The sequence below is a fragment of the Indicator indicator genome, chromosome 2, assembly GCF_027791375.1.
Source record: "Indicator indicator isolate 239-I01 chromosome 2, UM_Iind_1.1, whole genome shotgun sequence".
Taxonomy (NCBI): Eukaryota; Metazoa; Chordata; class Aves; order Piciformes; family Indicatoridae; genus Indicator; species Indicator indicator.
The window spans coordinates 58,806,247-58,834,045 of NC_072011.1; the positions used below are offsets into that span (position 1 = coordinate 58,806,247).

Below are 27,799 nucleotides of genomic sequence, written 5' to 3' on the forward strand. Positions count from 1 at the left end.
CCTTCCAACACCTGAAGGGAACCTACAGGAAGGCTGGAGAAGGACTTCTCCTCAAGAGTGTCTGATGACAGGACAAGAGGGAATGGTTTGAAGCTGAGGGAGGCTTAGACTAAATCTTAGGAAGAAGTTTTTCAATATGAGGGTGGTGAGATTCTGGAATAGGTTGAGGATGCCCCTTCCCTGGAGGTGTTCAAGGCCAGGCTGGATGAGGCCTTGAGCAGCCAAGTCCAGTTCAGAGGTGTCCCAGCCCATGGCAGGGAGGTTGAAGAGGATGATCTCTAAAGTCGCTTCCAACCTAAGCTATTCTATGATTAATAAAATTCAACCCCTGCAAGATGGTTATAACAATAACAAAAAGCAGAGCTAGTAGATACATTCATCAAGATTGCTTCATGGAAAACAGTCAAAGAAGGTAGTCATACAAGTCTAGAACTAGGTAGAGAAGCTGCTAGGAGAGTGAACAAAGTTATGGCCTGCTTTGCTTTCCAGATCCTGCTTTGCTTTCCAGATCCTTTAACAGAGTAACAACAACAAAAAAAAAAAAAGGTAGCCAAAAGGATAAGAGAGGAAACCTCAGAAGTTAGCAAATAGTTAAAAGCAGAATAAAACAGCAAGTGCTCAGTGAAAGGACATCCACACTACAGGCCTGCAGAGGTCTTTCCTAAGACTTGCTCATTTAAACTTGTTCATGAGGGCCATAAGTAGTGAGAGAGAGAAGTCTGTGTGAAAGAAAATGATTTATTGATACTAACAAGATCTGGCAGTGTGTCTGTAGGAGGACTCCTCAACTGTTAGAAACAACGTGGTAAAAAGCAAACAATCCTAACTTCATATGCAGGAGAACAGGCTTTAGAAGAGCTGCTGCCAAGCAGGAAAGCATCACCACCACTGATACAAAAACATTGGTTCAACACCTGGCAGCACTTAAGAGTGTAAATTGAGTCTGGGGAATTAGGCTGAAGGGAAACAAAAGGTTACTGTGCCCTTCTAAACCCATGGGGCAGCCTTACTCGGAGACCTCTGCATGGATGGAGAGGGTCCTCCAGCTTAAGCCATGACTAAAGGCACAGAGTGGCTCCCCTCCATGTGAGCAGCCCCTCAGCAGTCTGCAGCTCAATTCTCACTCTGGCAAAGAATCCTAGGAGGGGTTTGTGGTTAAAGGCTGCAGGGTGGAAATATAGAATAACTTACACTGCTTCCTGCAAGGGCAGGGAGTGGGAGAGGCCAATCAACCTGTCCCAGCACAAGGCAGTAACCTTCTTACCTAAGGCACAGCTAAATGTTTTGTTCCAAACATTTACAGAGGTTCAAAAAATAATTCAATAAGCAAACAATGGGGGAAAAAATTAGAAAATCATAGGATCATTTTGGTTGAAAATTCAGATCATTATGTCCAACCATTCTCTAACTCTACCAAGGCTGGAGCTAAACCATGTCACTCAGCAACACATCTCTGCATCTTTGAAACACCTCCAGGGATGGGGATTCAAACACCTCCCTGAAGAGCCTATTCCAGTCTTTGAGAAACCTTTCAGTCACAAAGTTTCTTCCAACCTAAACCTTCCCTGGTGCAACTTGAGGCCATTTCCTTTCATCCTATCACCAGGGAAAAGAGACTAACCGCCACCTCACTCCAACCTCCTGTTAGGGAGTTGCAGCGAGCAATGAAGTCTCCCCTCAGCCTCCTCTTCTTCAGAATAAACAATCACAACTGATCTTCACCAGATCTGTTCTCCAGATCCTTCACCAGCTTCATTGCCCTTTTCTGGACTCCTTCAAGCACCTCAATATCTTTTTTGTAGTGAGGGGCCCAAAACTGAGCCCAGTCTTCGAGGTTTGGCCTAACCAGTGTTGAGTATGGGGGGGGAACAATTACTGCCCTGCTCTAGCTGGCCACACTATTGCTGATCCAGGCCAGGATGCTCTTTGCTGTCTTGGCCAGCTGGGCACACTGCTGGCTAATGCTCAGCTGGGTATGAAAATCTAAATAATTCAGGTAGGAAAACTAAATGCATCTTTAGCTCAGGAAAATCTCAGAGCCGCTGGGAAAAAGGCTGTGAAAAATCTGCAACTGCCTCAGTTTCTCATTTGGGCAAGATACCACACTTCTGACTGCTTTTATGGTTCTTAGCTGTAATGCCCTGGACAAAAGAAAAAGCTGAAATTGCAAGCCTCTGTAGGTTGCCAGAGGCAAACATACAGCTTAGGCACAACTAAAGTATTTTAAGAGTAAGCAGCCATGGCTGGGCAAGCTGCAATTCTTTCAGGGGGTAACACCTGGTATTTGCTGAAGATGTTGCTTCTTTGGCAAATTTCAGAGCGATTCAGAAAAAACAATGAATGCACAATGTGAACAAGACAGGTTTGTAACTCTGCACTTCTAAAAGGGGGTTACACTTGCTTCTGAAACCTGGATTTCCTGCAGAAACAAAGTTTGGACTGTCATGCTTTCTGCGGTGACGCAGGTTTCCTCCCAAGGCTGGTTGATCCCAAGAAAAGATTTCTTCACTGAAAGTGTGGTCAGGCATTGGAATAGGTTGTCCAAGGAGGAGGTAGTGGAGTCGCTGGCCCTGGAGGCGTTCCTGTGGACATGGCACTTTGGGACACGATGTAATGGCCATGGTGGTCTTACGTTGGGTTTGGACTGGATGATTACTTAGAGATCTTTTCCAAACTAATCAATTCAATGATCCGAGCTGACAGCAGACCGAACACACAGCCTGGGTCTGAGGAGATGGGGCCCGTGCGGACTCGGTTCTACGGGGCAGGGGGGGTCCCTACAGTGATCTCGTGCTCCACCAGCTCCCGCGATTCGCAGCGGGACAGCGCTCTGGGAACAGGACGGCCGGAACCGGGAAGAACCGGCACACAGAGAGGGGCGGAAGGCTTGGTGGGCTTTGCGTCCTACGACAGCGGCGCCTCCCCTTCGCTCCTCCCGCCTAACCCCGGCGGCGATCGGACACTTACCGTGATCCTGCCGTGGTAGGTGCTGCGGAGGCCGCGGCACTCGGCGGGGAACACCCTCCTCTCCTGGCAGACCGTCCCCGCCGGCACGGCGGGAGGGCAGATGGACACCCCCACTATAGCCAGCGACACCCGGCTGTCCTTCAGCGCCATCTCCACCGGCATGAGATCCTGTCAACGGCACTGGATGAAGCGCGCTGGAGGGCGTCAGGAACCCACCCACCGGGATAGGACCGGGACCAGCCCGGCCCGGCCCCACACCCCTCACCCCCGCCACCCCTTCTCCGCACGCCCCAAAACCAGACCTGCACGGCACGGTAGATGCCCTCGCTGACGGCGTAGTTGAAGGACTCGATGTGTGCGGCGGTCAGATCTCGCCGGGCCCCGCCGCGCCCCTGCGGCCGCAGCCGGTGGGGGTCCCCGCCGCGCCCCGCCATGCCGAGCCACGCGCTGCCGCCGGCCTCGCGCCGCCTTACGGGAAACGGCGGGGGCGGAGCACGCGGCGCTGGAGCCGCTCCTCGCGCCTCCCTCCCGCCGCCGCCGCCGCCGCCGCCGCCGCCTGTGGGCAGAGCGCCTGCGCCCCCTAGCGCGGCAGTCGGGCTGGTGCGTCACAGCCAGGCTCCGGTTCCCCTGTGGAGGGCTCTGCCTTGCTGAGCTGGAGCTCCCAGGGCCGTGTTCTTGTCCAAAGGAAACTGCTCGGGGTTACTGTTCGGGGGAGACTTAGGGGTGACCTCATTCATGTTCATAAATATGTGAAGGGTGAGTGCCAAGAGGATGGAGCCAGGCTCTTCTCGGCGATGCCCACTGACAGGACAAGGGGCAATGAGTGGAAGCTGAGGCATAGGAAGTTCCATGGAAACAGGAGGGAGAATTATTTCACTGCGAGGGTGACAAAACACTGGAACAGGCTGCCCAGGGGATTGTGGAAGGTGTCTATGCACCACCCTGTGGTGTGAGGCCAGTGCCCCTCAGAGCATGCTGCTGTCCCACATTTGTCACCCATGGTGAGGAGTCCACTGTGGGACTGTGCTGGCTCCTAGGGTCCTGCATAGCAAAGAGGGGGTGACGCTCACCACAGGTACCCATGGGAAGGTTTCCCAGGGGAGCTGACGCGCCAGGGGCCAAGGAGACACTGCAGGCTGTGGGGTTTGCACATTTTAATGATGGTTTAGGAGAGATGTGGATAGAGTTACTGGAGATCCATGAGCCCAGGCACCTGCTAACTCCACATTCAGCTGTTGACATGAGAGCAGCTGGAGACATGAACTGGAACCCAGCAGGCTGACAGCACTGTAGGTACCCCACCCTCCTCTCGACACCAGGGGTTTCTGAGGGCTGCACTAGCTGACACTGGCAATGAGACACGATTACGGACCTATGGACGGCACAGTATTGCTCTCCTGAGGGAGAGCTGCACGTGGAGGACAAGAATTGCTGAGAGCAGGGACATGCAAGCATTCCTGAGGGACACTGGTCACAGCAGGGCTGGGAAGCCAGACAAAGTGGCTTTTGAGCCTCTCTTAGACATCTCCAGCACTTTCTGCATGCTGTGCCCAGCCACCGGATTTCAGCAGGAGCACAACAGCTATTGCATGGTAACCACGACTAACCTGGTATGAGACAAGCCACATGGGAGTTACCTGAAACCCAGAGTCCAGCTGGACCAGATCCTGCTGGGAAAACACAGCCAGAACACCTGGGCCTGAAGTACTCCACGGCTGACATGAAGGGACACAATTAAGACTAGAGACATTCTGTAATATGGTAGGTAGATGTCTTCTGGAAACCCTTTGTGAAAGCACAGGGGAAAGGGTAAGACCTTTTCTATCGACCTTTTAGCTGAAATAAGCTAGAAAACATTTATTGTTGTGTATTCCTGAAAAAAAAAAAAAAGAAACAAACAAAAGTCTCACAGGCGCTTGTGAGCATCGCTGGCAAGGTACCACCATGGCTGCAACGCTTGGGCCTCAGCCACACACACATCCTCTGCTCCACCTCACAGCTGATACTTTGGGAAAGGAAATCCTTCAGCATAATTTACCTTGGGGAACACTTTGAGAGCAGGTGGTAACAAACATACAATACCTGCTCCTTTTCTCCAGAGGCTGATGCCTGTATCTGAAAAATTCATCCAACAAGCATCCTTCAGTCACCCCAAGCCCAGCTGAAAAGGCAGGGTATGAATAGCTGCACCACCTGTGGTCATGGTTCTACCACCAGCTTAAAGCTCTGCTTTCATCTGAGCAGCAAAAATGGCCATCTGCTGATGTGCTACGACACAATCCAGGGTGAAAAATGGGGAAGAAAAGGTCTTGGAGTTAGACAGAAGATCCTGAGACACTGCTCTTCCTGATGCTGCCAGCTGCTCTGGTGGGAGCTGCTGCTTTTGCCTGCATCCAGGCACCTTTCCTGCCCCTATCCCACTAAGTTGGCAGGAAGGGAAGTCCACAGGAAGAGAATGATTTGGTTTTTTTTAATTTCCCTTTTGAGGGGAAAAGAAGGATGTATCTAGCACCCCAAAACCCGAGCATTTCTCGTTCTGTTACGATGTAGAAAACTTTCTCTCCTCACTTTGTGCTCTGCTCTCATCTGCTCTAGAGCTTGCAAGAGCCCAGTGTCACCTCTGTCACATCTAACTGCTGTTAGATCTTCCCTTTGCTGGGCAACAAGGTGTAATTTCCCAGCTCACACGAGCTGATGTGAAAATGCCAGTGGGGATGTGGTGAACTCTGCAAGCTGAGTGACAACCTTCACAGCCTACATTTTACCTTGGGGTGTTACCACTCCACTGGCCTGCAGTGAAATTGTGACACCTCTGTGCTATCATCATAGCACCCCAACCAGTCCTTCCCCCCCCTCCTCTCCCAGCTTATTACCCAGTGCTTCCCCTCTCATCAACTGATGCATTCATGATCCCTCTTCTGAACACCCACAAAGCCCAAATTCAGACACCAGACCTGGCACTTAGGGTCTCGCTGTAACTGAAGCCATCTGCTAGCACCTGCAGCGCAGAGGAGCAAAGCTGTGGCCCAGTTTTCATGCAGCTCCTGCTCCCTGTCACTTCTCTCTGTGCACCAGTGCAGCCTGCATCCACCACATCCCCTGCAGACACAGATCCACACCAGGCTCCAGGGAGCTGTCAACTCCAGAGGTGCCTGTGCAGCTCTTTGGGATGTTCTCCCTCTGCGACACTTCTGTGGGGTCTTCTGAGCTACACTCTGCTCCCTCCTGGATTTGAGTGGCCATGTGTGAAATGGTGCTACTTGTGGCTTCACAGCATCTTACAATAAAGTCCATCCCAAGCCAGCAGGATCAAAAGGCCTGGGCACTCCAGAAAGACACCAGGATCATCTGCTGACATGAAGACCTCTGAAATCTCCATTCCAAGCAGAGATGAGGATGCCAAAATCCTAAGGCTCTTCTGAGGGAGGCAGAAATCCCATTATTTGGTTCACTTCACATAATACATGCAGCCAGCCAGAAGATGGTAACCTCCACAATCTCTTCTTATTTGGTTCAGGTAACTCAGGAGTAGATATTCTCCCCCTGCCAAAGGCAGCAAACACCAACTGGAACACCCCCACCAAGCCTGCTGCTGTTACAAGTGCCACTGTGCTCTGCAAAGAGCTCTAGCTTAGAAAGGATGTTCTGGGCTCATGCTGAAAATTCAGATACACTTCACAGGGTGGGCAATGTGCCAGGGATGTAGGCTAAACCCAAAGTAGATGTTAGCACTGAAATTTGGGGACCTCAAGGAATTTAACTGCCCCCTCCAAACGCCTTCTCAGCTGAGTGGGAAACCTACACAGAAGGAATCTCTCTCCTAGTCTACAGAACTTCATCCATGTTCCTGCTTGCTGGGACCGAGCTGTCGACTGGGATCAGGGCAGAAAATTGCAGTATTTGTCAAATGGAAGAGGATAAAATTGGCTGAATCCAATGGGACAAGAAGAATTTGGGTTGAAAGGTTTTGATTTAAGTCTCAAATCATGAAGGTGAAAGCTGAGAGAAGAGCCTGAATTCACCACAGTTTCTCAGACAGAGTTTCTGCTCTTTGGAAATGCTATTCACACAGAAGTCATGCTTGAAACCCTACATCTTGCCAGAAGGGATGTCTCTCCTTGCCTCTTCTAAACAGAATCCAACTGCATCCCACTGGGATGGACACTGATTCAAATCTCATTAGGAAAAGGGATAGCCATGAAGAAATAAAACTGCCTTCCTTGCTTGGGTTTAATTCACCACCTGCAGTCCAGTCCCCTTCTGCCAGCTGCTGCCTGGGTGTTCAGCCAAGCAGCTTGGAAAATGACCAAAGGAAAGGGAATTCCTGGTGTTCCTGGTTTTAGGCATCCTGTGATACAGGACAGCTTACTCCTTTCTAGGTAACAGAGCAGGACCAAAGGAAAGGAGTCATCTATTTGGAGCTGAGCTAAGGCACTAATGACGCAGTAGGTGAAGAAAGAAGAAACACAGCGGGAGGAGGACAACTTCCCAGCCACGACGTCCTGGAAGATCATCATACTCTGTGCCCAATTCCCTTAAAAAACCCCAATGTTATCTTTATAGAAAAGGAGGAGCTAATACAGCATTAGAGTATCCCTGTTGGGGTCATTTTGTTCTTCTCCCAGAGAGATTTGTTTCAGGTATCAAAGTCACAGGAGCTGTTTTCTGAAGTGGGTTTTGGTGAATGCAGGCAGAGCAGGTCTGAGCAGCTCGGGCTCACTGCAGCTCCGTGTTGTCTTGGTTTGGTTTTTTTCCCCCCATGATTTTCCAGAAAGTATGAAGCCTGTTTTATCACTCTTTTTTTTGGCATGATACTGAGATAAGCCACTGGCCTGTCCTGACTCGTTGAGTGCAGTCTCTCCCTGTGCACAGCAGATGCATTCCTGTGGTCATCACAGCTTGATAAAGATGGATGATGCCTGGCTCGCCTTCTGCCCAGTGTCGTTGAGGGGGAAAATACTAGAGATGGCTACATCCACAATTCCTTGGCAGAGCTCTGCATACAGCTTCCTGAGGGATGAGAGGCAGAGAATCAGGTGCTTAGGCAGGACAAACCAGCAGGCCCTTGACCAATTTTAACATGAATCCTCATTTTCCTGGCTGGATCTTCTAGATCCTCCTCCCGTTACAGGCAGCTCCAGGCTGTGGTCAGTGGGGCAGTCTAGTTGGAGGCCTGTGGCTAGTGGTGTCCCCCAGGGGTTGTTACTGGGTCCAGCCCTATTTGATATATTCATAGAATCATAAAATTGTCAGGCTTGGAAGGGACCTCAAGGATCATCTAGTTCCAAGGCCCCTGCAATGGGCAGGGACACCTCACACTAGATTAGGCTGCTCAGAGTCACATCCAGCCTGGCCTTAAAAACCTCCAGGGATGAGGCTTCTACCACCTCCCTGGGCAACCTGTTCCAGTGTCTCACCACCTTCACTGGTGACCTGGATTTTGGTACAGGGTGTACCCTCAGCAAGTCTGCTGATGACACCAAACTGGGAGGAGAGGCTGACACCCCACCAGGCTGCACTGCCATCCAGCATGACCTGGACAGGCTGGAGAGCTGGGCAGGGAGAAACCCAATGAAATTCAACAAGTGTACAGTCCTGCATGTGGAGAAGAACAGTCCCATGGATCAGTACAGGTTGGGAGCTGACCAGCTGGAGAGCAGCTCTGAGAAAAAGGACTTGGGAATCCTGGTGGATAACAGGATGACCATGGACCAGAAATTTGCCCTCGTGGCCAAGAAGGCAAATGGCATCCTGGGGTGCATCAAGAGGAGCGTGGCCAGCAGGTCAAGAGAGGTTCTTCTTCCCCTCTCCTCTGCCCTAGGGAGGCCACATCTGGAGTATTGTGTCCACTTCTGGGCTCCCCAGTTCAAGAAGGACAGGGACTTGGTGGAGAGGGTACAGAAAAGCACTATAAAGATGCTGAGGGAACTGAAACATCTCTCTTATGAGGAAAGACTGAGAGAATTTGGTCTTTTTAGTCTGGAAGAGAAGACTGAGGGGTGAATTTCCTAAATGCTTATAAATACTTAAAGGGTGTCAGGAGGATGGGACCAGACTTTCTTCAGTGCTGCCCAGTGTCAGGACAAATGGTAATGGGCACAAAATAGAACATTAGAAGTTCCATCTAAACATAATGAACCTGGAGGTGTTCGAGAAATGTGTGGACGTGGCACTTTGGGACATGGTTTAATGGCTGTGGTGGTCTTACGTTTACTTAGGTTGGACTTGATGATCTTGAAGATCTCTTTCCACCAAAGCAATTCTATGGTTCTGTGAATCTATTCTATGTTTCATTCATTAATGCATTCAGGTAGCCCCAAAGAGAGCCTAAGAAACCACCTGACCCTCAATGCATTACTTCTGCAACATAACTTTAACCCAATCATGTAAATGAAAATGACCCAAGTTCTATTCATAGAATCATAGAATTGTCAGGGTTGGAAGGGACCTCAAGTATCATCTAATTCCATCCCCCTGCCATGGGCAAGGACACCTCACACTAGATCAGGTTGCTCAGAGCCCCATCCAGCCTTTGAATCCCTTCAGGGATTCAAACCCATTTGTTCAGAATCTCACATGGGAAAGAAGCTGAGGGATATCAAACACGGAGACAGAAGCAAGAACTTAAATCAGCTGGCACCTAGAGCAGTGTCTGGTGTGGGCTAGCCTGGAAAACTTCCCTGCCATTCACTTTCTTCCACCTTGTCCATGTGGAGGTGGGACATGTTCTGGGTGACCTGTGAATGGTGGCACTCAAAGGTATTACAGAAGCTCATTACTCACTGGGCACAAGCTGGGGCCCCATTGACTTCTATCAGCCATACTTTCAGCTCCTCATCCACCATGAAGTCAAAGCCAAAGAGCTGGAAGCTCTGGTAGTGCAGATGCTTTGTGCTGATTGCAGGCTCTATACACATAAGGCAGCTTCTGTGAAGGGAAAAACAGAAACCCAGTATTAAAAGCCCTATGGACACACCTGGAGCTTCCGAGCTGCACAGTTGAGTGGAGGGGTTCCCTGTTGCCCTGGGACTGCCCTGAATTACAGCTTATATCCAACACATGTTGTGGTAACCAGGTCCCTGCAAGTGAGATCGTGCAACCATCAAAACACATGTGGTGTTTGAGGGCTGGAATGCAGCATTCACCCTCACTACTGGCTTAGGCAGGTTGATAAAGATGATGGGCAAATAGAGCCTGGAGCAGAAGGCAGAGCCACAAAGGGCTGCACCAGATCCTCAAGTAACTGCCCCTCGAAAGCTCATTTGCTTCCGAGTCCTTCGAAGATCACCTTCTGTCTTTTTGGTATCAGCAATGTGGCACTTGCAAAGTAAATTGTGCTACAAAGGATCACTCTGTCAAGACCTGGGTTCTCTGTAGCACTGTGACCTCCAAGATCTCTTTCCAGCCACTTTCTGTGCCCAGGAAGCAGCTGGTCCTATAGAGACTGGGTAGGATGATCTATGCCAATGAAATGTGCTGCTGCTTGCTGGTGGTAGTGGGGATGCAGTGAGATCCTGGAGACTGGAGTCGAGCTTCAGTTCCTCTCTGATATATTTTTGAACCTCAATCTCTTCCAGTCCTGCCTTCTGACCTGTCCTCTTCTGTTACCAAGTGATCTCACTCATCCCTCTCCAGCCACAGCTGGCCAAATGCAGAAACAAAGAATCATAGAATTGGTTTGGTTGGAAGAGACCTCTAAGATCATTGAGTCCAACTGCCAACCTAACACCACCATGGCCATTGAATCATGTCCCAAAGTCTTGAGTATCTCCAGGGATGGTGACTCCACCACCTTCCTGGGCAGCCTGTTCCAATGCCTGACCACTCTTTCCATAAAGAAATTTTTCCTGATTTCCAACCTAAACCCCCCTGGCACAATTTCAGGCCATTTCCTCTCCTTCTACCACCTGATACTAAGGAGAAGAGACTGACCCCTACCACACTTCAACCTCCTTTCAGAGAGTTGTAGGAGCAATGAGGTCTCCCCTCAGCCTTCTCCAGACTGAACAATCCCAGTTCCCTCAGCTGCTCCTCACCAGACCTGTTCTTTAGACCCTTCACCAGCTTTGTTGCCCTTCCCTGGACACACTCGAGCAACTCAATGAACATTGACACATACTCAAGACAACAGCACCTGTGGAGGTCCCTTTGCATTAAGCAATGGCATTGTGGTGTTTACAGTATCTTAAATACATGCAGTTGGAACCCTTCCATACCAGTTTTAGGCTGTGCCTAAGAAAATTTTCCACAGATTGAGTAGAAAAGTGGTAGAATGTAAATAAATTACCACTAGATGGAAAAAGGAAATGATAAGGTCTAAATAATCCCATTGGTCTGATAACCAACATAAAGTTAGTTTATACAACTAACTCCTTCTCTTTCTTTGCTCTAGCAGATACTAGCTGGTTGCTTGCTGACCTTGGCTGTGTTTCTTTGTTGTGGCCAAGTACTAACAGCCTACTCTCTGCTCTTCTCTCTCTTTTACCTTGTATAGGACAGGGGAAGGGAGCAGGGAGGGGGGAAGCTGTTGGTAACCCTCTGGTTTTGTCCAGGGGGGTTCTTGTGTTGTTTATAAATTGTAAATATGTATAAATATTTTGTATTTTGTACATATTCATTGCACTTCATATTTCTAGATTTTAGTGTGCTTGCAAATATAGCTTCATTTGCTTCCACTGAGCTAGTCTGGCAATTTTAGTTTGGGGTGGGGCTGTAATTTCAACCCACCACACCTTCTCTTGTTGGCCTCTCTGCTTCCCCAGCTGGAATTGTTTAGAACTATCATTATTTTCCTTTTTACACCCAATAGTGATTTATATACATCTTACTACTTTCTGCTCAAGATCTGTAAAAAATTTTAAAGGCATAGCCCTAAACTACCACTCCCATACACATTCCCCATCACAGAAGGGTTGCCTTCCCCTTTGTTGGAAGGGACTTCCAAAGGTCATCTAGTCCAACCCCCTCTGAAGTCAGCAGGGACATTCTCAACTAGATCAGGTTGCCCAGAGCCTTGTCAAGCTTCACCTTGAATATCTCCAGGGATGGGGCCCCAACCACCTCCCTGGGCAACGTAGAATCATAGAATCAGTCAGGGTTGGAAGGGGCCACAAGGATCATCTAGTTCCAACGCCCCCTGCCATGGACAGGGACACCTCACACTAGATCAGGCTGGCCAGAGCCTCATCCAGCCTGGCCTTAAACACCTCCAGGGATGGGGCCTCAACCACCTCCCTGGGCAACCCATTCCAGGCTCTCACCACTCTCATGGTGAAGAGCTTCTTCCTCATGTCCAGTCTGAATCTCCCCACTTCCAGCTTTGTTCCATTCCCCCTAGTCCTATCACTACCTGAGATCCTAAAAAGTCCCTCCCCAGCTTTCTTGTAGGCCCCCTTCAGATACTGGAAGGCCACAATAAGGTCACCTTGGAGCCCTCTCTTCTCCAGACTGAACAGCCCCAACTCTCTCAGTCTGTCCTCATAGGAGAGGTGCTCCAGCCCTCTGATCATCCTGTATCAGTGGTTCCACCCCCCTCACCATAAAGAGCACGCAGCTGGCTACCTTATAATGTGTTTTATTTGCAGTAAGATGCTATTCTCAAGTGTTGTGTTGAGGGCCTCCATCAGGTACTGGTTGAACTCCTCGAAGAACATTTCGTTGCCTTCCTCGTAGCGGCCGTAGTTTTTGGAGTACTCCTTCTGGATGCAGTGATTGGTCAAGTGGCAGGTTTTGTCCTGGAAATTAGCACTGTTGTACGGCTCGGAAGAGGTCCGCAGGACACCCTCTCTGTAGAGGTAGATATTATATTGATGATCCACCAGCACCCAGCTCCTGGAGGGGTGTGAGAGAACAAAGCCTAGGCTCAGTGGCAAGACAAGGAAGCACGCAGAAATGTTCAGGCTGGAGAAGACCTTCGAGTCCAGCCGATAACCCTCCCTGTGAAGCACACAGGAGCATGTCTGGGTGGGCATTGAAAGTCTCCAGAGACAGAGACTCCACCACCTCTCTGGGCAGCCTGTTCCAGTGCTCTGCCACCCTCACAGTAAAGAAGTTTCTTCTCATGTTTACATGGAACTTCTTATGTCCAAGTTTGTGTCCATTACCTCTTCTCCTGTCACTGGGGAGCACTGAGAAGAGTCTGGCCCCAACTTCCCAACACCCACCTCTTAGATATTTGTAAGCATTAAAGAGATCCCCCTCAGCCTCCTCTTCTCCAAGCTAAATAGCCCCAGCTGTCTCATGATAGACATTCCAGTGCCCTCAGCATCTTAGTGGCCCTGCACTTGGTCTGGAAGCCAGACCAAGACACTCAGAATCACAGAAAGATTCAGGTTGGAAAAGACCCTCAGGATCACCAAGTCCAACTGATAACCCTACTCTACAAGGTTCACCCCTAAACCATATCCCCAAGCACCACATCCAAACAACCTTTAAACACATCCAGGGTTGGTGACTCAAACACCTCCCTGGGCAGCACATTCCAATGCCTGACCACTCTTGCTGTGAAGATTTTTCCTACTGTCCAGTCTAAACCTACTCTGTCACAGCCTGAGGCCCTTCCCTCTTGTGTTCTATCACTAATTACCTGGGAGAAGAGACCAGCACAGATTCTCCACAATGTCCTTTCAGGTAACTGTAGACAGCAATGAGGTCTCCCCTCAGCCTCCCCTGTTTCAAACTAACCATCCCCAGCTCCTTCAGTTGCTCTGCATCAGATTTATTCTCCAGGCCCTTCCCCAGCTTCGTTGCCCTCCTCTGCACTGGCTCCAGCACCTCCACATCTCTCTTGTATTGAGGTGCCCAAAACTGGACACAATACTCGAGGTGTGGCCTCACCAGAGCTGAGTACAAGGGGACAATCCCCTCCCTACTCCTGCTGGACACAACATTTCTGATACAGGCCAGGATGCCATTGGCTTTCTTGGCCACCTGGGCACACTGCTTGCCCATATTCAGTTGCTTGTCGATTAGGACCCCCAGGTCCCTTTCTGCCAGACAGCTTTCCAGCAACACTTGCCCAAGCCTGTAGCATTGCTTGGGGTTGTTGTGACCCACGTGCTGTTGGTACAAGAGCAGAAGAGGCTACCTGATGTCGAATTTCCGATGCCCTGGCTCCAAAAGCAGAGGCTTCTCCAGGTATTTCTGAATCACGTGCACTTGTCCCTGCTCATCGATGAAGTCCAGGAGTTCTGAAGCCTCTGAAGAAATCAGGATCCCTTCCCCTGGCAGAGATAGATGGAAAGAAAATGACATTGAAGTTCCTCCTACCTTTCCTGGAGCTTTTTCAGGGCCCAAGTGGACCATACCTCATTTGCCCCAAAAGCCACAGAATCACAGAACTGTTTCAGTTGGAAAAGACCTCCAAGATCATTTAGTCCAGCTGTCAACCTAAGACCACCATGGCCATTAAACCATGTCCCCAGGTGCCATGGCCACAGGTTTCTTGAACACCTCCAGGGGTAGTGACTGCACCACCTCCCTGGGCAGCCTGTTCCATGCCTGGCTACTCTTGCAATAATGAATTTTCCCAACATCCAACTGAAACCTCTCCTGGCACAATTTCAGGCCATTTCTTCTTGTTCTATCACTAGGGAGAAGAGACTGACCCCCACTTTACTCTAACTTTCAGGCAGCTGTAGAGAGCAATGAGGTCTTCCCTCAGCCTCCTTTTCTCCAGACTAAACAAGCCTAGTTCCTTCACCCATTCCTCATAAGACTTGTTCTATAGACCTTTCACCAGCTTTGTCCTTCTCTGGACACACTCCAGCACCACAATGTCTTTCTTTTAGTGAGGAGCCCAAAACTGAACCCAGCATTCAAGGTGCAGCCTCACAGTGCTGAGTACAGGGGCACAATCCCTTCCCTGCTCCTGGTGGCCAGGAAATCCTGATCCAGGTCTGGATGCTGGTGGCTTTCTTGGCCCCCTGAGCACACTGTTGGCTCATGTTCAGCCAGCTGTTAAGCAACACAACATGCATGAACCATGCAACATGCAAGAACCCATAGCACCAGGGTCAGTTGGTGCCCAAACTGTGCCAGTTTTCTCAGTGCCAGGCCCTGGATCTGTGGAGGGATCATGCCAGGGGGGTATCAGCAGCTCCCTGCTTTTCAGCAGCTTGGAGAACAGGGATTTGGGCAGTTTGTTTGAGAGATTTGTCTCTCTATTTTATTCAGGTAGGGACGTTTGTGTTTTGTTTTTACCCTAGAATTAGACCTTCTTCCCCTGCCTGGCTTCCCTGGCTGCCAGAGGCAGTGTCCACACCTGTGCAGTGTCGCTCTGCTGTCTGAGTTCATTTCAGTTCCCACTTAAACCACTGCTGAATTAGGAAAGGAACTACTTAAAAACCTTCATCCATGTAGTCAGTGTTTTGCCCTGCTGGGGAAGCTCTTCATTAAAGAAATTAGATGTGCTCTTTCAACGCTGCCACAGCTTGGCTCAAGCTGTCACTGTGCGTTTCCTGCAAGAGTCCAGATGCAGAGCAATGAAGAGGGAACACATCCCTTCTGGAATTTGGTAAAGAGATGGCATGGTGCCATGTGAGGGAGAAACCAGCTGACGCAGAGTGATCTACCTCTTCTCTGCCACTACATACAGTCTTCAGGCATTTAGTTAACTTTTGGGACTGTGACTGATGACTTAACTCTTGATTTTGTGCTAAGCCTTTTGGAGGAAATACTGAGTAAAAAGAAACAAAAACTGCAAAGGGCCACTGCAGGGAGAAGACAGGTTTGGAGCACAGGCAGAGTCTGACAAAGTTGATTCTGGGCTCTGCTGCCTCACTGCCTGGCTCCACTCTGTGCTCTGCTGGCATCCTCCACTGGTCCAACTTACTTCTTTTTTTTTTTTTTCTTTTTTTGAGGTTTAGGTTGGATATTAGGAAAAATTTCTTTCCTGCGAGGCATTGGAACAGGCTGCCCAGGAAGGTGGTGGAATCACTGTTCCTGGAGAAGTTCAAGCAAAGTGTGGACATGGCACTTCAGGACATGGTTTAGTGGCCATGGTGGTTTTAGGTTGATAGTTGAATTCCATGACCTTAGAGGTCTTTTATGACCAAACAATGCTATGATTCTGTGAACACCCCATGGAAAGTGCTGCTAGCTGTGACTCCTGAAGGTCACTGTCAACGCAGTTCTGCAGGTTCTTTCACTGCTCCCTCCTTTGCATACCTGTGAGTCACACCTTCCCAGCCCTACTGACCCATCCTAGAGTTCTTCACCAAAGGGAAGTATTTCATCAAAGTATTTTCTCACTCATGTTTTATGCAGGGGGGCAAGATTTTTAGTCCTCTGATCACAACAAAGCTAGGCAGAAACTTGCACAGGTACAACTACAGGCTGTGCAGTGGGGGAAGGAGGAAAACAACCATCTCTGACAGTCAGAAAAACCCCTGCAATGGGAAGATCAGCAGGCATGGAACAGACAGGGAGGGCAGCTTAACTGTACACCCAGTCAGCAAGTTAAGTGAGGCAGCAAAGCAGCTTATGCAGAGCAGCTGGCCCTTCTCTCAACAAAAACATCAAAACCTTTAACCACACTTGCAAAACATCTCTCAAGTTTTAAATTAGGACATCCTAAGCCTTTAATTTTCCTTTTACTGATGGACCACCCAGCATCCACTAGACTTGTAACCGAGTCAGGGGCTATGCCTGAGCTGGATTTGCCTTGGTAATTAACCTTGACAAGCTTTCTTCCTCATGAGAAGTAATCCTCAGGCAGTTAAAGCTTCCCTTGAGATGATGAACGTGAGCCTCTGCTTTCTGCTTTAATTCCCAGCTTGAGTTCTGCAGTACACTGATGAATATTAAAAGGTTATTCTGCTTTAAATGCAGAAAAGACAGGATCACACTTGCATAAAGTATGTGGAGTTGAAACCTCCCCATCCTGCAGTGAACCACAGCAAAGGCCTTTTCAGCTGCCCAGATTGATTCAGTTACACAGAAGCGCAGTCCGTCACTGCTCTATACAAAAGGACTCATCACCCTTTCCTGCCTGATATAAAGCAGCATTTTTCTGGTGCTTCCTGATCTAGTGTGAGCTGTCCCTGCCCATGGCAGGGGGGTTGGAACTAGATGATCCTTGTGGTCCCTTCCAACCCTGACAATTCTGTGATTCTGTAACACAGCTAAAAGCAAAGCAGTGAAGGAAGCCAGCATGAAGGACAATTTTATCCTGCAGCCTCCCTGCTGCCACCTCTGGCTTTCACATTCTCTGGTGGCATTTCTAAAGAAGACTGCATCAAAAGTGACTCTGCAAATATGAATAATACAGGTGGGATGGATTGTTCCCTTTTGAGAAGACCAGGTCCTGCCTCGGGCTGGGCTCTGCACACACACACAGCAAGGCAAATCTTCACAAAGCCATTCTCATAATGCGCCCATGGGACTGTCAGAACTGACAGAGAGCAGATACCAAAGCATTACATCTGTAATTGTGTCCAGTTACCTCATCTAATAGCTCATTATTTCTGTAGAGTGAGCTGCACAGCAGTGACTCTCCAAGAAGGAAGGACACAATGAGCACTTAGGTATCTACTGACAGCCAGCTGAAGATGAGCCAGCAGTGTGTGCCAGGTAGCCAAGAAGGTCAACAGCATCCTGGCCTGTATTAGGAATAGTGAGACCAGCAGGACCAGCGAAGGGATTCTCCCCCTGGACTCCAGCACTGGTGAGGCTACACCTTAAGAACTGGGTTCAGTTTTGGGCCCCTCTCTACAAGACAGACATGGAGGGACTGGAGCAGATCCAGAGAAAGGCAATGAAGCTGGTGAAGGGTCTGGAGAACAGATCTGGTGAGGAGCAGCTGAGGGAAGTGAGGTTGTTTAGCCTGGAGAAGACTGAGGAGAGACCTACAACTACATGACAAGAGGCTGTAGTGAGGTGGGGGTTGATCTCTTCTTCCTAGTACCAACTGATAGGATGAGAGGAAACAGCCTCAAGTTGCACCAGGGAAGGTTTAGGTTGGAGATCAGAAGAAACTTAAGGCTTTTCAAAGCCTGGAACAGGCTCCCCAGGGAGGTGCTTGAATCCCCATCCCTGGAGGTGTTTAGAAGATGCAGAGATGTGGTGCTGAGGGATGTGGTTTAGCATCAGAATTGTTAGAGAATGGTTGGGCTCAACGATGTTAAAAAGTCTTTTCCAACCAAATCCATTCTTTGATTTTCTGAGTGCCTTATTCAAATTAAAGAGCCATACAGGCACTTTGTTGCTTGTCTTGACTCTGATACCTTCCCCTGAGGTCTGGGTGAAATTTTGATGCACTGAGCTGGTGGCTGCTCAGCCAGACTCTTGGTGTCACCACATGAGTAGGCCACTGGCACCAGGTATCTGGGTTCAGTTGAAAGATAAGCAGCAGTATTTCTACCCAGGTGGAACCAGGTTTAGCTGCAACATGGAGAAGACAGAATCACAGAAATAACCAGGTTGGAAAAGACCTTCAAGATCATCAAGTCCAACCAATCACCCAACACCATCTAATCAACTAAACCATGGCACTGAGTGCCTCATCCAGTCTTATTTTAAACACTTCCAGGGATGGTGACTCCACCACCTCCCTGGGCAGCACATTCCAATGGCCAATCTCCCTTTCTGTGAAGAATTTCTTCCTAACACCCATCCTAAACCTCCCCTGGTACAGCTTGAGACTGTGTCCTCTTGTTCTGACACTGGTTGCCTGGGAGAAGAGACCAACCCCCACCTGGCTACAACCTCCCTTCAGGTAGTTGTAGAGAGCAATAAGGTCTCCCCTGAGCCTCCTCTTCTCCAGGCTAAACAACCCCAGCTCCCTCAGCTGTACTGCCTGCTGCCCTGCTCCCTATATCGTGTTCTGCTTCCTGTTCTCCACATTCCCCTTGCCTGCTGCTCCTTGCTGCATTCTGCTACCAGCAACACTGTATTTTGAGATACATGTGTAAAAAGCAGAGATCCTTTCACTGCCATCCATGTCCTAGGTAACATGTGCATGTTACAGTGCTTGTCAGAAACCAAGGAGAAAAAGGAGAGCCCTGTCCTGGCTTGACTGGCATGGAGCTGGCAGATGAAGCCCTTCACAGGTAGCTGTGGTCGTCTTTGGTTGATGCCTAGAAAAATTTCCCCTAGATTGAGTAGAAAAGTGGTAGAATGTAAATAAATTACCATTGGATGGAAAAGGGAAAATAATGCTAAGGTCTAAATAATCCCATTGGTCTGATAACTAACATAAAGTTAGTTGTATAAACTAACTCTTTCTCTTTCCAGCTTCTTTGCTCTAGCAGATGCTACCTGGTTGCTTCTGCTGGCTTGCTGATCTTGGCTGTTTCTTTGCTGTGGCTAAGTACTAACAAGCTACTCTCTGCTTTTCTCCTTTTTCTTCTTCCCTTCTCTGGGGGAAGGGAGAGGGGGAAGCTGTTGGTAACCCCCTGGTTTTGTCCAGGGGGGTTCTTGTGCTGTTTATAGATTGTAAAAACCTGTCAATATTGTACATTTTGTACATATTCATTGCATTCCATATTTCTAGATTGTAAATTGGCTTGTAAATACAGCTTCATTTGCTTCCAGTGAGCTAGTCTGGCAATTTCATTTTAGGGGTGTGGGGGGCGTAATTTCAACCCCCCACTAGCCCAATTATCAGTTGGGCTCAGCCAAACCCAGGGACTCTAATGACCAAGAACAAGAAGTAATGAGAAGGCAGCTCAGTGCTTGAAGAACCAACCTTTGGCACCCGCTGAGGACTTGGCAATCCACACGTTGCCTTCTTTGCCTTCCTGCCTCCTGCTGTAGGCTGCCAGGAAGACTTCTCTCTCATCCGTCCTGGAGTTGTTTATGAGATGGCGAAGTCCATTCTGCGCTGGAGCCACAGGGGTCTTCAAGTTGGTTGGGTAGATCACATAGGACTCGGGGAACCACGTGCAGGACTCGGACAGCTCAGGGCTGGTCTTGATTAGCCTGGGTGAAGAGAGAGCAGCTGTTAATCTCCAGAGTGGCATGGACACCATTTTAATAAGTAGAAACCAGCAGCAGCTGGGCTCTTTCATTTGGTGATGAATAGCAGCTTACCCATCATTAAATGATCACATTAAATGATCCAATTCAATTATATGAAATTCCCAATAATCCTTCAAGTATTATTTCACCCCTGCAGGTGTTTCAGAAGAGACTGGATGAGGCACTCAGTGCCATGGTCTAGATCATTAGTTAGGGTTGGGTGATGGGTTGGACTTGATGATCTTGGAGGTCTCTTCCAGCCTGGCTGATCCTGTGATCTTTTTCGTAAACCCTTGAAACTAGAGTTTTCCTAAAGATATCATGGCAACCCTAGGCTGCCTCCAAAGAAGGGATTGAGACAGGTGATCATGTCACTGGTGAGACCTCACTTGGACTCTTGTTTCCAGCTCTGAGGCCCCCAATGCAAGAAGGATGTGGAACTGCTTCAGCAGGTCTAGAGAAGGGCCACAAAAATCATCATGGGGCTGGAACACCTGTCTTGTGAATACAGGCTGAAAGAATTTGGGCTGTTCAGCCTGGAGAAGAGAAGGCTCTGGGGACACCTTGTAACTCCATTTCAGTATCTGAAAGGGATGTACAGGAAAGCTAGGGAGGAACTGTTTCAAAGTGATAGGAGGAAAGGCAATGGTTTGAAACTAGAGCTGAGTAGATTTAGGTTGGACATGAGGGGAAAATTCTTTACAGTAAGAGTGGTGAAATACTGGATAGGATGAGAGGCAATGGTTTGAAACTAGAGCTGAGTAGATTTAGGCTGGACATAAGGAGGAAATTCTTTACAATAAGAGTGGCGAAATACTGGAACAGGTTGCCCAGGGATGTTGTTGAGAGCCCATCCCTGGAGACATTCAAGATCAAACTTGATGGGGCCCTGGGCAACCTGATCTAGTTGGAGATGTCCCTGCTCGCTGCAGGGGGGGCTGGACAAGATGACCTTCAAGGGTGCTTTCCAACCTGATGCATTCTGTGGTTCTGTGTAGACCACTGGGAACTCACTGAAAGCAAGGACACAGCTACACATTTCATGTCCCAAGGTGCCTGGGATCCCCTTTGCATTGTACACTCTCTGATCTCTCTACCAGTAATGGCTAGAGATGCCACCAAACTCCTGCTAGCAGATCCCAGGCCTGCTCTTATTTTCCAGAGACAAGGGAACTGCCTGTCTCTTTGAATGCTCACTCTGTGCTTTTAATGCCAAATGCAGAGCTCACGACTTGCTGGCTCTCTCTGATTTTGTACCTCCCTGCCTGTGACGTCCTGGGAGCCCTGAGGCACCTCATTTAAGGTCCCTTGGGTTCATGAATAGCTTGATGCATGGTTAACCCCATAGTTAGAAAGGTCAGGCAAGTTTCAGAAGAGAAAAAACAGGTGTGCAAGCACTTTCAGCACTGCCTGTAAACCACAGGCCTCAGAGAAATTCACCTGAGGTGTGGCACTTTGGGCCATGGTTTAACGGCCATGGCGGTCTTGGTTTGATGGTTTGACTCAATAACCTTCAAGATCTGTTCCAAAACAATTCTGTGGCTCTATGATCAGCAAGAGGCAGCACAGACACTAACATGGAATCAAATGTTTGAAGGACACCAAGAGCTCTGACATGATGACGCTCTACTGGCTGCAGAGTTTGCACAGGGACATGGGTTTCCTGTAATGAAAGCTCATCTACATTTCCCCAGGAGACCCTGGCACAGCTGGTCATGCAGAAATATCTCCTAGAACTCTTCCTGGAGATGTCTCCAAGCATTTGTTTGACCAAAATATCTGATCAGCTAAAGGCATATTAGTGTCTCGTCTCTGTATGAAACAGGGAATAAAAGGTTTCAGTTAAATTGCCTACAACTACAACAACAACAAAAAAGCAGCTATGCTTAGGGATTTTGTTTTCCTTCTGATTTGGCTCTAATCTCAATACACTCCATGGTTCCAAGCAGATGTAATTCAGTGGAAAGAACATTTCCCCTCAATTTACAAAGACATCTCTGTGCACACAGATAGCTCTAGAGACCAGCAGAGGAGTCTAAAGTCAGCACACACTAGCACTGTGTGATCTGGATGGTGGGATCAAGAGCACCCTGATGAAGTTTGCAGATGACACCAAAATGAGTGGGGAAGTTGACACTTCAGAAGGAAGAGCCACCCTTCAGGAAGACCTGGCTGGGCTGAAGGAATGGGCTAGCAAGAACTTTATGAAGTTCAACAAGGACAACTGTAGGGTCTTGGGTCTTGCACTTGGGAATACACAACCCAGCTCAGATTGTGATCCACTGGCTGGACAGAAACCCCATGGAAAAGGCCCTGGGTGGGGTGGGGGAATAAAAAGCTCAATATAAGTGAACAGTGCACTGCAGCAGCAAGGCAAGCCAACAGGATGCTGGGTTGCATCAAGGGCATCACCAGCAGAGATAAAGAAGTCATTGTCCCACTCTACTCAGCACTTGCCAGACCACACCTGGAGCACTAAGTGCAGTTTTGGTCCCTGCTATACAAAAAAAAAGGGTGCAGAACAGGCTGGGAAGTGTCTAGAGAAGGGCCATGAGAATGTTCAGAGGACTGGAAGCCCTGCCATGTGAGGAAAGGCTGAGAGAACTGGGTTTGTTCAGCCTTGAGAAGAGAAGGCTCAGGGGAGCCCTTATTACCATGTGACAGTACATAAAGGGTGGCTACAGGGAAGATGAAGACTCCCTTTTTACAGGGAGTCCCATGGAAAAGACAAGGGGTGATGGGTACAAGTTACTGGAGATTGGACTCCAGAAGAAAATGTTTCCCCATGAGAACAGTTAGACATGGGAATTATCTCCCAAGGGAAACAGTGGATTCCCCTACACTGGACAGTTTTAAGACTCAGCTTGAGAGGGTTCTGGGCCAGCTCATTTCAAATACACTATCACCTAGAAAGGTTGACCCAGATGATCCTTGAGGTCCCTTCCAGCCTGGCACTCTGTGATTCTGTGACTCTCCCAAGAGAAACACCTTCCCAACCAGTTCAGCATTCAACAAGAAGAAAAATCTCTGCCAAGGCCATGTAACATTTCAGTGGATTCCTTACTTCACCAGAGATGCTTTGCGGCACAGCTTGTCTGCTCCTCTGTAGTAATTCACCAGCTGCACCAGCCCGGGTTCATGGCCTACAAAAGGGAAACAAAGAGGTCAGACAAACTTTACCGTTGAGGAAGGAAAAATGCTGGACTGGTGCAAAGGGCCTGAGCAGCAGGGAAGAGAAAAGGAGGCTGTTTCCTTGCCCTGCATCATGGAAACAGCCTCTAAGCTGGTTACACTGGGTATCAGAAATTCTTTACAGTAAGGGTGGTGAGACATTGGAACAGGTAGCCCAGGGAGGTTGTGGATGTCTGTCCCCTTGAAATGATCAAGGCCAGGTTGCACAGGGTCTTGAGCAACCTGGGCTAGTGGAAGGTGTCCCTGCCCATGGCAGGGGGGTTGGAACTGGATGACCTTTAAGGTCTGTTCTAACCCAAACCATTCTATGGTTCTATGATAGTGGTTCCTGAGGGCTTTTTTTTTCTTTTAGTTAGCAAAGAAGGTATATTCACCCATGTCTGTTTTGAAGCTGACACTTCCATTTTCCCAAGGAAAAGAGTAATTTCCTAATTCACACTGGGAAAGGACAGCGCCACACAAAAACATTCTCAGTTTGCTGGTGGCAGCTTTTAAAAGCAAAGATTTCAGTTAATCTTAAATTAAGTAGGAGGATGCAGGGAGGTACATCATAGCTAAATGATAAAGCTCAGAAGGTTGGGATCAATGGTACAGAATCCAGTTGGAGACCTGTAACCAGTGGTACTCCCCAGGGGTCAGTACTGGGTCCAGTCTCATTCAACATCTTCATCAATGACCTGGATGAACAGATAGAGTGTACCCCCAGCAAGGGTGCTGACGATATGAGACTGGGAAGGAAGGCTGTGCAGGTCCAGAGGAGGGACAGAAAAAAGATCACAGGGTTGGAGCACCTCTGCTACAAAGACAGGCTGAGGGAGCTGGGGCTGTTCAGCCTGGAAAAGAGGAGGCTCCTGGGAGACCTAATAGCAACCTTCCAGTATCTGAAGGGGACCTATAAGAAGGATGGAGAGAGACTGTTTACAAAAGCCTGTAGTGATAGGATGAGGAGCAATGGCTTCAAACTAGAGAAGACAGATTTAGAATGGATGTTAGGAACAGGCTCTTCACAATGAGAGTGGTGGAACACTGGAACAGGTTGCCCATGGAGGTGATTGGGGCTCCATCCCTGGAGATATTCAAGGTGAGGCTGGACAGGGCTCTGGGCAGCCTGATCTAGTTGAGGATGTCCCTGCTGACTGCAGAGGGGGTTGCCCTAGATGACCTTGGGAGGTTCTTTCCAACCCAGACCATTCTATGATTCTATTCCACCAAATACTGGACTTCAGATCACAGCCTGCCTTCCTTCACCTTCTCACACTACCTGAATATTTGCACTCAACTGGAAGGTCTCTGGAGGGACAGGATATGAGTGGCTGTCCAAAAGATAATGCAACCCTGGGCAGCAGCACACAGCTTCTCTTGCAAAACCAGGGCAGCCAAAGAGGGCTGTGCATGAGGCCAGTGATGCCTGGGGCAAAACCTGGGTCACGAGTGACAACCAACAAGAGTGTCAGCAGGGATGATGGAAAACTGCTTTGCTTTGAAAGGACCTAAGACCAGGGAGATCCACCAAGCATGGGAATGACTTCCATCTTCAGCTTTGTTCTACAAAGCACTTCTGGGAGTGATTTAGACCTTTAAACAGGAGTTTTAGTTCACAGAACCACAGAAACATTTACATTGGCTTTCTTGGCCACCTGGGCACACTGCTTGCTCCTATTCAGTTGCTTGTTGATTAGAACCCCCAGGTCCCTTTCTGCCAGACAGCTTTCCAGCCACACTTCCCCAAGCCTGTAGCATTGCTTGGGGTTGTTGTGACCCAAGAGCAGGACCTGGCATTTGGGTGCAGGACCTGGCAGTTGTCCTCCTTGGTGTTTGCCTGGGGGAAAAAATAAAAAGGCCTGGAGCAAATACAACCTTAAAATCCAGGCAGCTGTGAGATCACAGGGAGCAAACATCCATTGCAGCCCCAAAGTCCTGGCCCTGATCTGGGTCACAAATCTTTAAATACAAGGTAGCTGAAAATCATCTTCCAGAAAAGATTTGTAACATCAGGCACTTCAAGGTGTAGTTAGAACTGCCAGGCAATAATTTGCTGAAATAAATTAGTTTAAAAAAAAAAGTATTAAATTTCCTTCTGTTTACATCTTACTAATTTTCTATGGTTCTTGGAGGAACTGAGGTCCAGGAGATGCCCAACCCCTCTGGGGAGGCTTCTTGAACACCCCTAGGGATGGTGACTCCACTACCTCCCTGGGCAGCCTGTTCCAATGCCTGAGACTCTGAGCCTTTAGGAAAACCAAACCAAGCCAGCTTTGATGCACCAGCTTCAGGAAGATGCACCAAAGAAGATACAGCTTTTTGGAAGATGTACCAAAATAACTATGTTATTTCTGGTCTGCATCTACTGATTTCAGGCAACCAGCTCCTGCTATAGGAGGATGGGTTAAAGAAGCCAATGTCAAAGTATGGCCCCTCTACATGGGTTAAAGATGTGTCTTGGCTGTGAGAAATGATGTGAATTTTCAGGTATCCCATAGCAACACATGTGGAAGGGGTCAGGGAAGCCCTTCCATCACCCCAGAGTTCTTTTTGAGGGTGGAAGGGGTTAGTAAGAGACGGCCACAAGCCCACCACGGCTGTGCTGTGCAGGCCCACTCACAGCAAAGAACTGTACTCATTCTTCAGTGAAGCCAGATGCTCACAGGCCCTGCTTGCTAGCCACATGAAAGCAGAGGTCTGTTTTGCTGTGCCTGGCTACAACCTCTGTGAGCTTTTTCACTGCTTAAGCCTTTTGCAGTGCTTCCCTGCCTGCTGCAGACACTCTGATGCTGGGAGGTGACCAGATGGCATCACCATGTGGTGGGGACTTTCCACTTACAAACAGAGACAAGGGAAGAGGTGCTGGAGCTGGTGACTTGGAAATCTGGTGGAGCAGCCAGTGTTGGATCTCAACTGCAAGAAAGGGGCTGCAAAAGCTATTCTGCCCCAGAGCTGCTGGGGCAAGGAGGGCACTCCTCCTGTTCTGATGTTTCTGCAGCCAGAAGGAGTACTGCAAAATCATCCCATGATGAAAGAAACCAGTCCAAAGAGCAGGAAGGAGGTCAGGAGGGCTCTGCCAGCCATCAGATGCAGACACAGAGGGCTGCAGGAGGAAAACACACTGCTCTGCTGGGGTTTGCAGTGTCCTCATCCCAAACCTGCTCTGGCAGGCATCATGACAGGAGCCAGCACAGCAGCTGGCACCATGCACAGAAACCTGCCAGCCTTGCAGCTCCTACCATCACATCCCTAGCTGTGGGCAAAACCAGTGCATCTTGGCTCTCTGCTGCACCCTGCAACGCTGTCAGTGCCTGGCTTGATGCCCCTCGCTTGTGGGCACTGCATGGCACTCTCTGCCCCTGCACTTGGCCTCTTTCCCATCTGTCAGGGCGGAGGGCTGGGGTGGCTGTGCCGACAGCCCTGGCTGCCATAGGCACGGCACAGGCCAGGGCCAAGCCTGCACAGGGAAGCTTCCTGGGACCACCCATGTTGGCAGTGAGACAGAGTGGGGTCAGACAACAGGGGTGGCCTGGCCCTCTGCACACACAGAGCCTCTAGAATGATCCTCACACTGCTCCAAAAGATTAGATGTGCCCTTAACCCCACCAAACCCCTGCACAAGCACATCTTCCCCTGCTCGTGGGTGACAGTTTGGGCGTGCCTGGCTCAGACCTGTTCCCCCCAGATGTCCCACACCGTCGAAACACCCTCCCAACGTGCAAGCTCAGCACCGCAACGACCCCACCCTGCGCCAGGCTGGGGGGACGCAGCTGGCACCACCCTGTGTGCTGGGTGATTCAGATCCCCTGCGATGGTGAAAGGGAGCCCAAGGGCGTTGCTGGCAGCACGGCAGACAGCAGGGACCTGCAGACCTGAGAGTCTGCGACATGCCAGAGAGGGGTTCCCCGATGCCCTCCGCCCTAACTCGCCACCGTGCAAGAGCGTAGCCGCCTAAAGCTGAGCTGGGCGTTTCGGGAGGCAGCAGTGACATCCCACGCCAGGAGCTTAGGAGGATGCTCTGAGCTCGGGCTGGTGGCAGCTGTCGTCGGCAGGGACAGCCGGTCCCCGCGCCGGTTTCTGGCTGGGGCCGGGTATGTGGATGCACTCAATTCCCCCGGCCCCCGCCCTTTGTTCTGGGCGACGAAGGCCGAAGTGGCCGCCGGGGTCTCTGCGACAAGGGCGCCCCGGCCAAACCGCGGGGGACTCCGCCGGGGCACGCCCTGTCCGCAGCGCCCCCCGCGCTCGCAGGGGTAACGGGGAGGCTGGGAAGAGCCGCGGGGTGCGGCAGAGGACCCAGGGAGGCTCACCGAGGCAGCAGGGACACAGCCGTAGCTATGTCTCAGGTCTCAGGCTGCAGGGAGGCAAGTCCGACCCTGCTGCCGGCGGGATGCTGCGCGGGGGCGGAAAGCCGCGGAGGAGCACCTTACCCAACCTGCCGAAGGGAAGCCGGTTCCTCTCGCCCAGCATCAGGTTGAAGCGGGGGTTGTCCCTCCGGAGGCGTTTCCACTGCCCGCTGGCCAGCAGCAGCCGGCTCACCTCGGCGTACACGCTGCTGCCCTCGTCCCGCACCACGAAGGTGTACATGGCGGCGGAGGGAGGGCGACACCCCACACTACGCTACGCTACCCCCGGCCACCCGAGTAGTCCCCCAGGCCCATGGGGCCCCGCCGCAGCCCAGGCAGGGCCCTGCATGGCCGGG

The 27,799-nt window shown here is 49.8% G+C and overlaps 1 protein-coding gene across 1 annotated transcript; it reads right to left on the bottom strand.

The window, feature by feature from the left end:
- Positions 1-7,135: 7,135 nt before the first annotated feature.
- Positions 7,136-27,684, bottom strand: TTL (tubulin tyrosine ligase). The gene is made up of 7 exons (XM_054396499.1): positions 27,528-27,684; positions 22,991-23,069; positions 19,655-19,887; positions 14,054-14,189; positions 12,529-12,798; positions 9,751-9,894; positions 7,136-7,977 (listed from the first exon to the last, which is right to left on the bottom strand). Exons 1-7 carry the CDS (start codon positions 27,682-27,684, stop codon positions 7,860-7,862), a joined length of 1,137 nt encoding a protein of 378 aa, XP_054252474.1. The 3' UTR covers positions 7,136-7,859.
- Between the last annotated feature and the right edge of the window lie 115 nt (positions 27,685-27,799).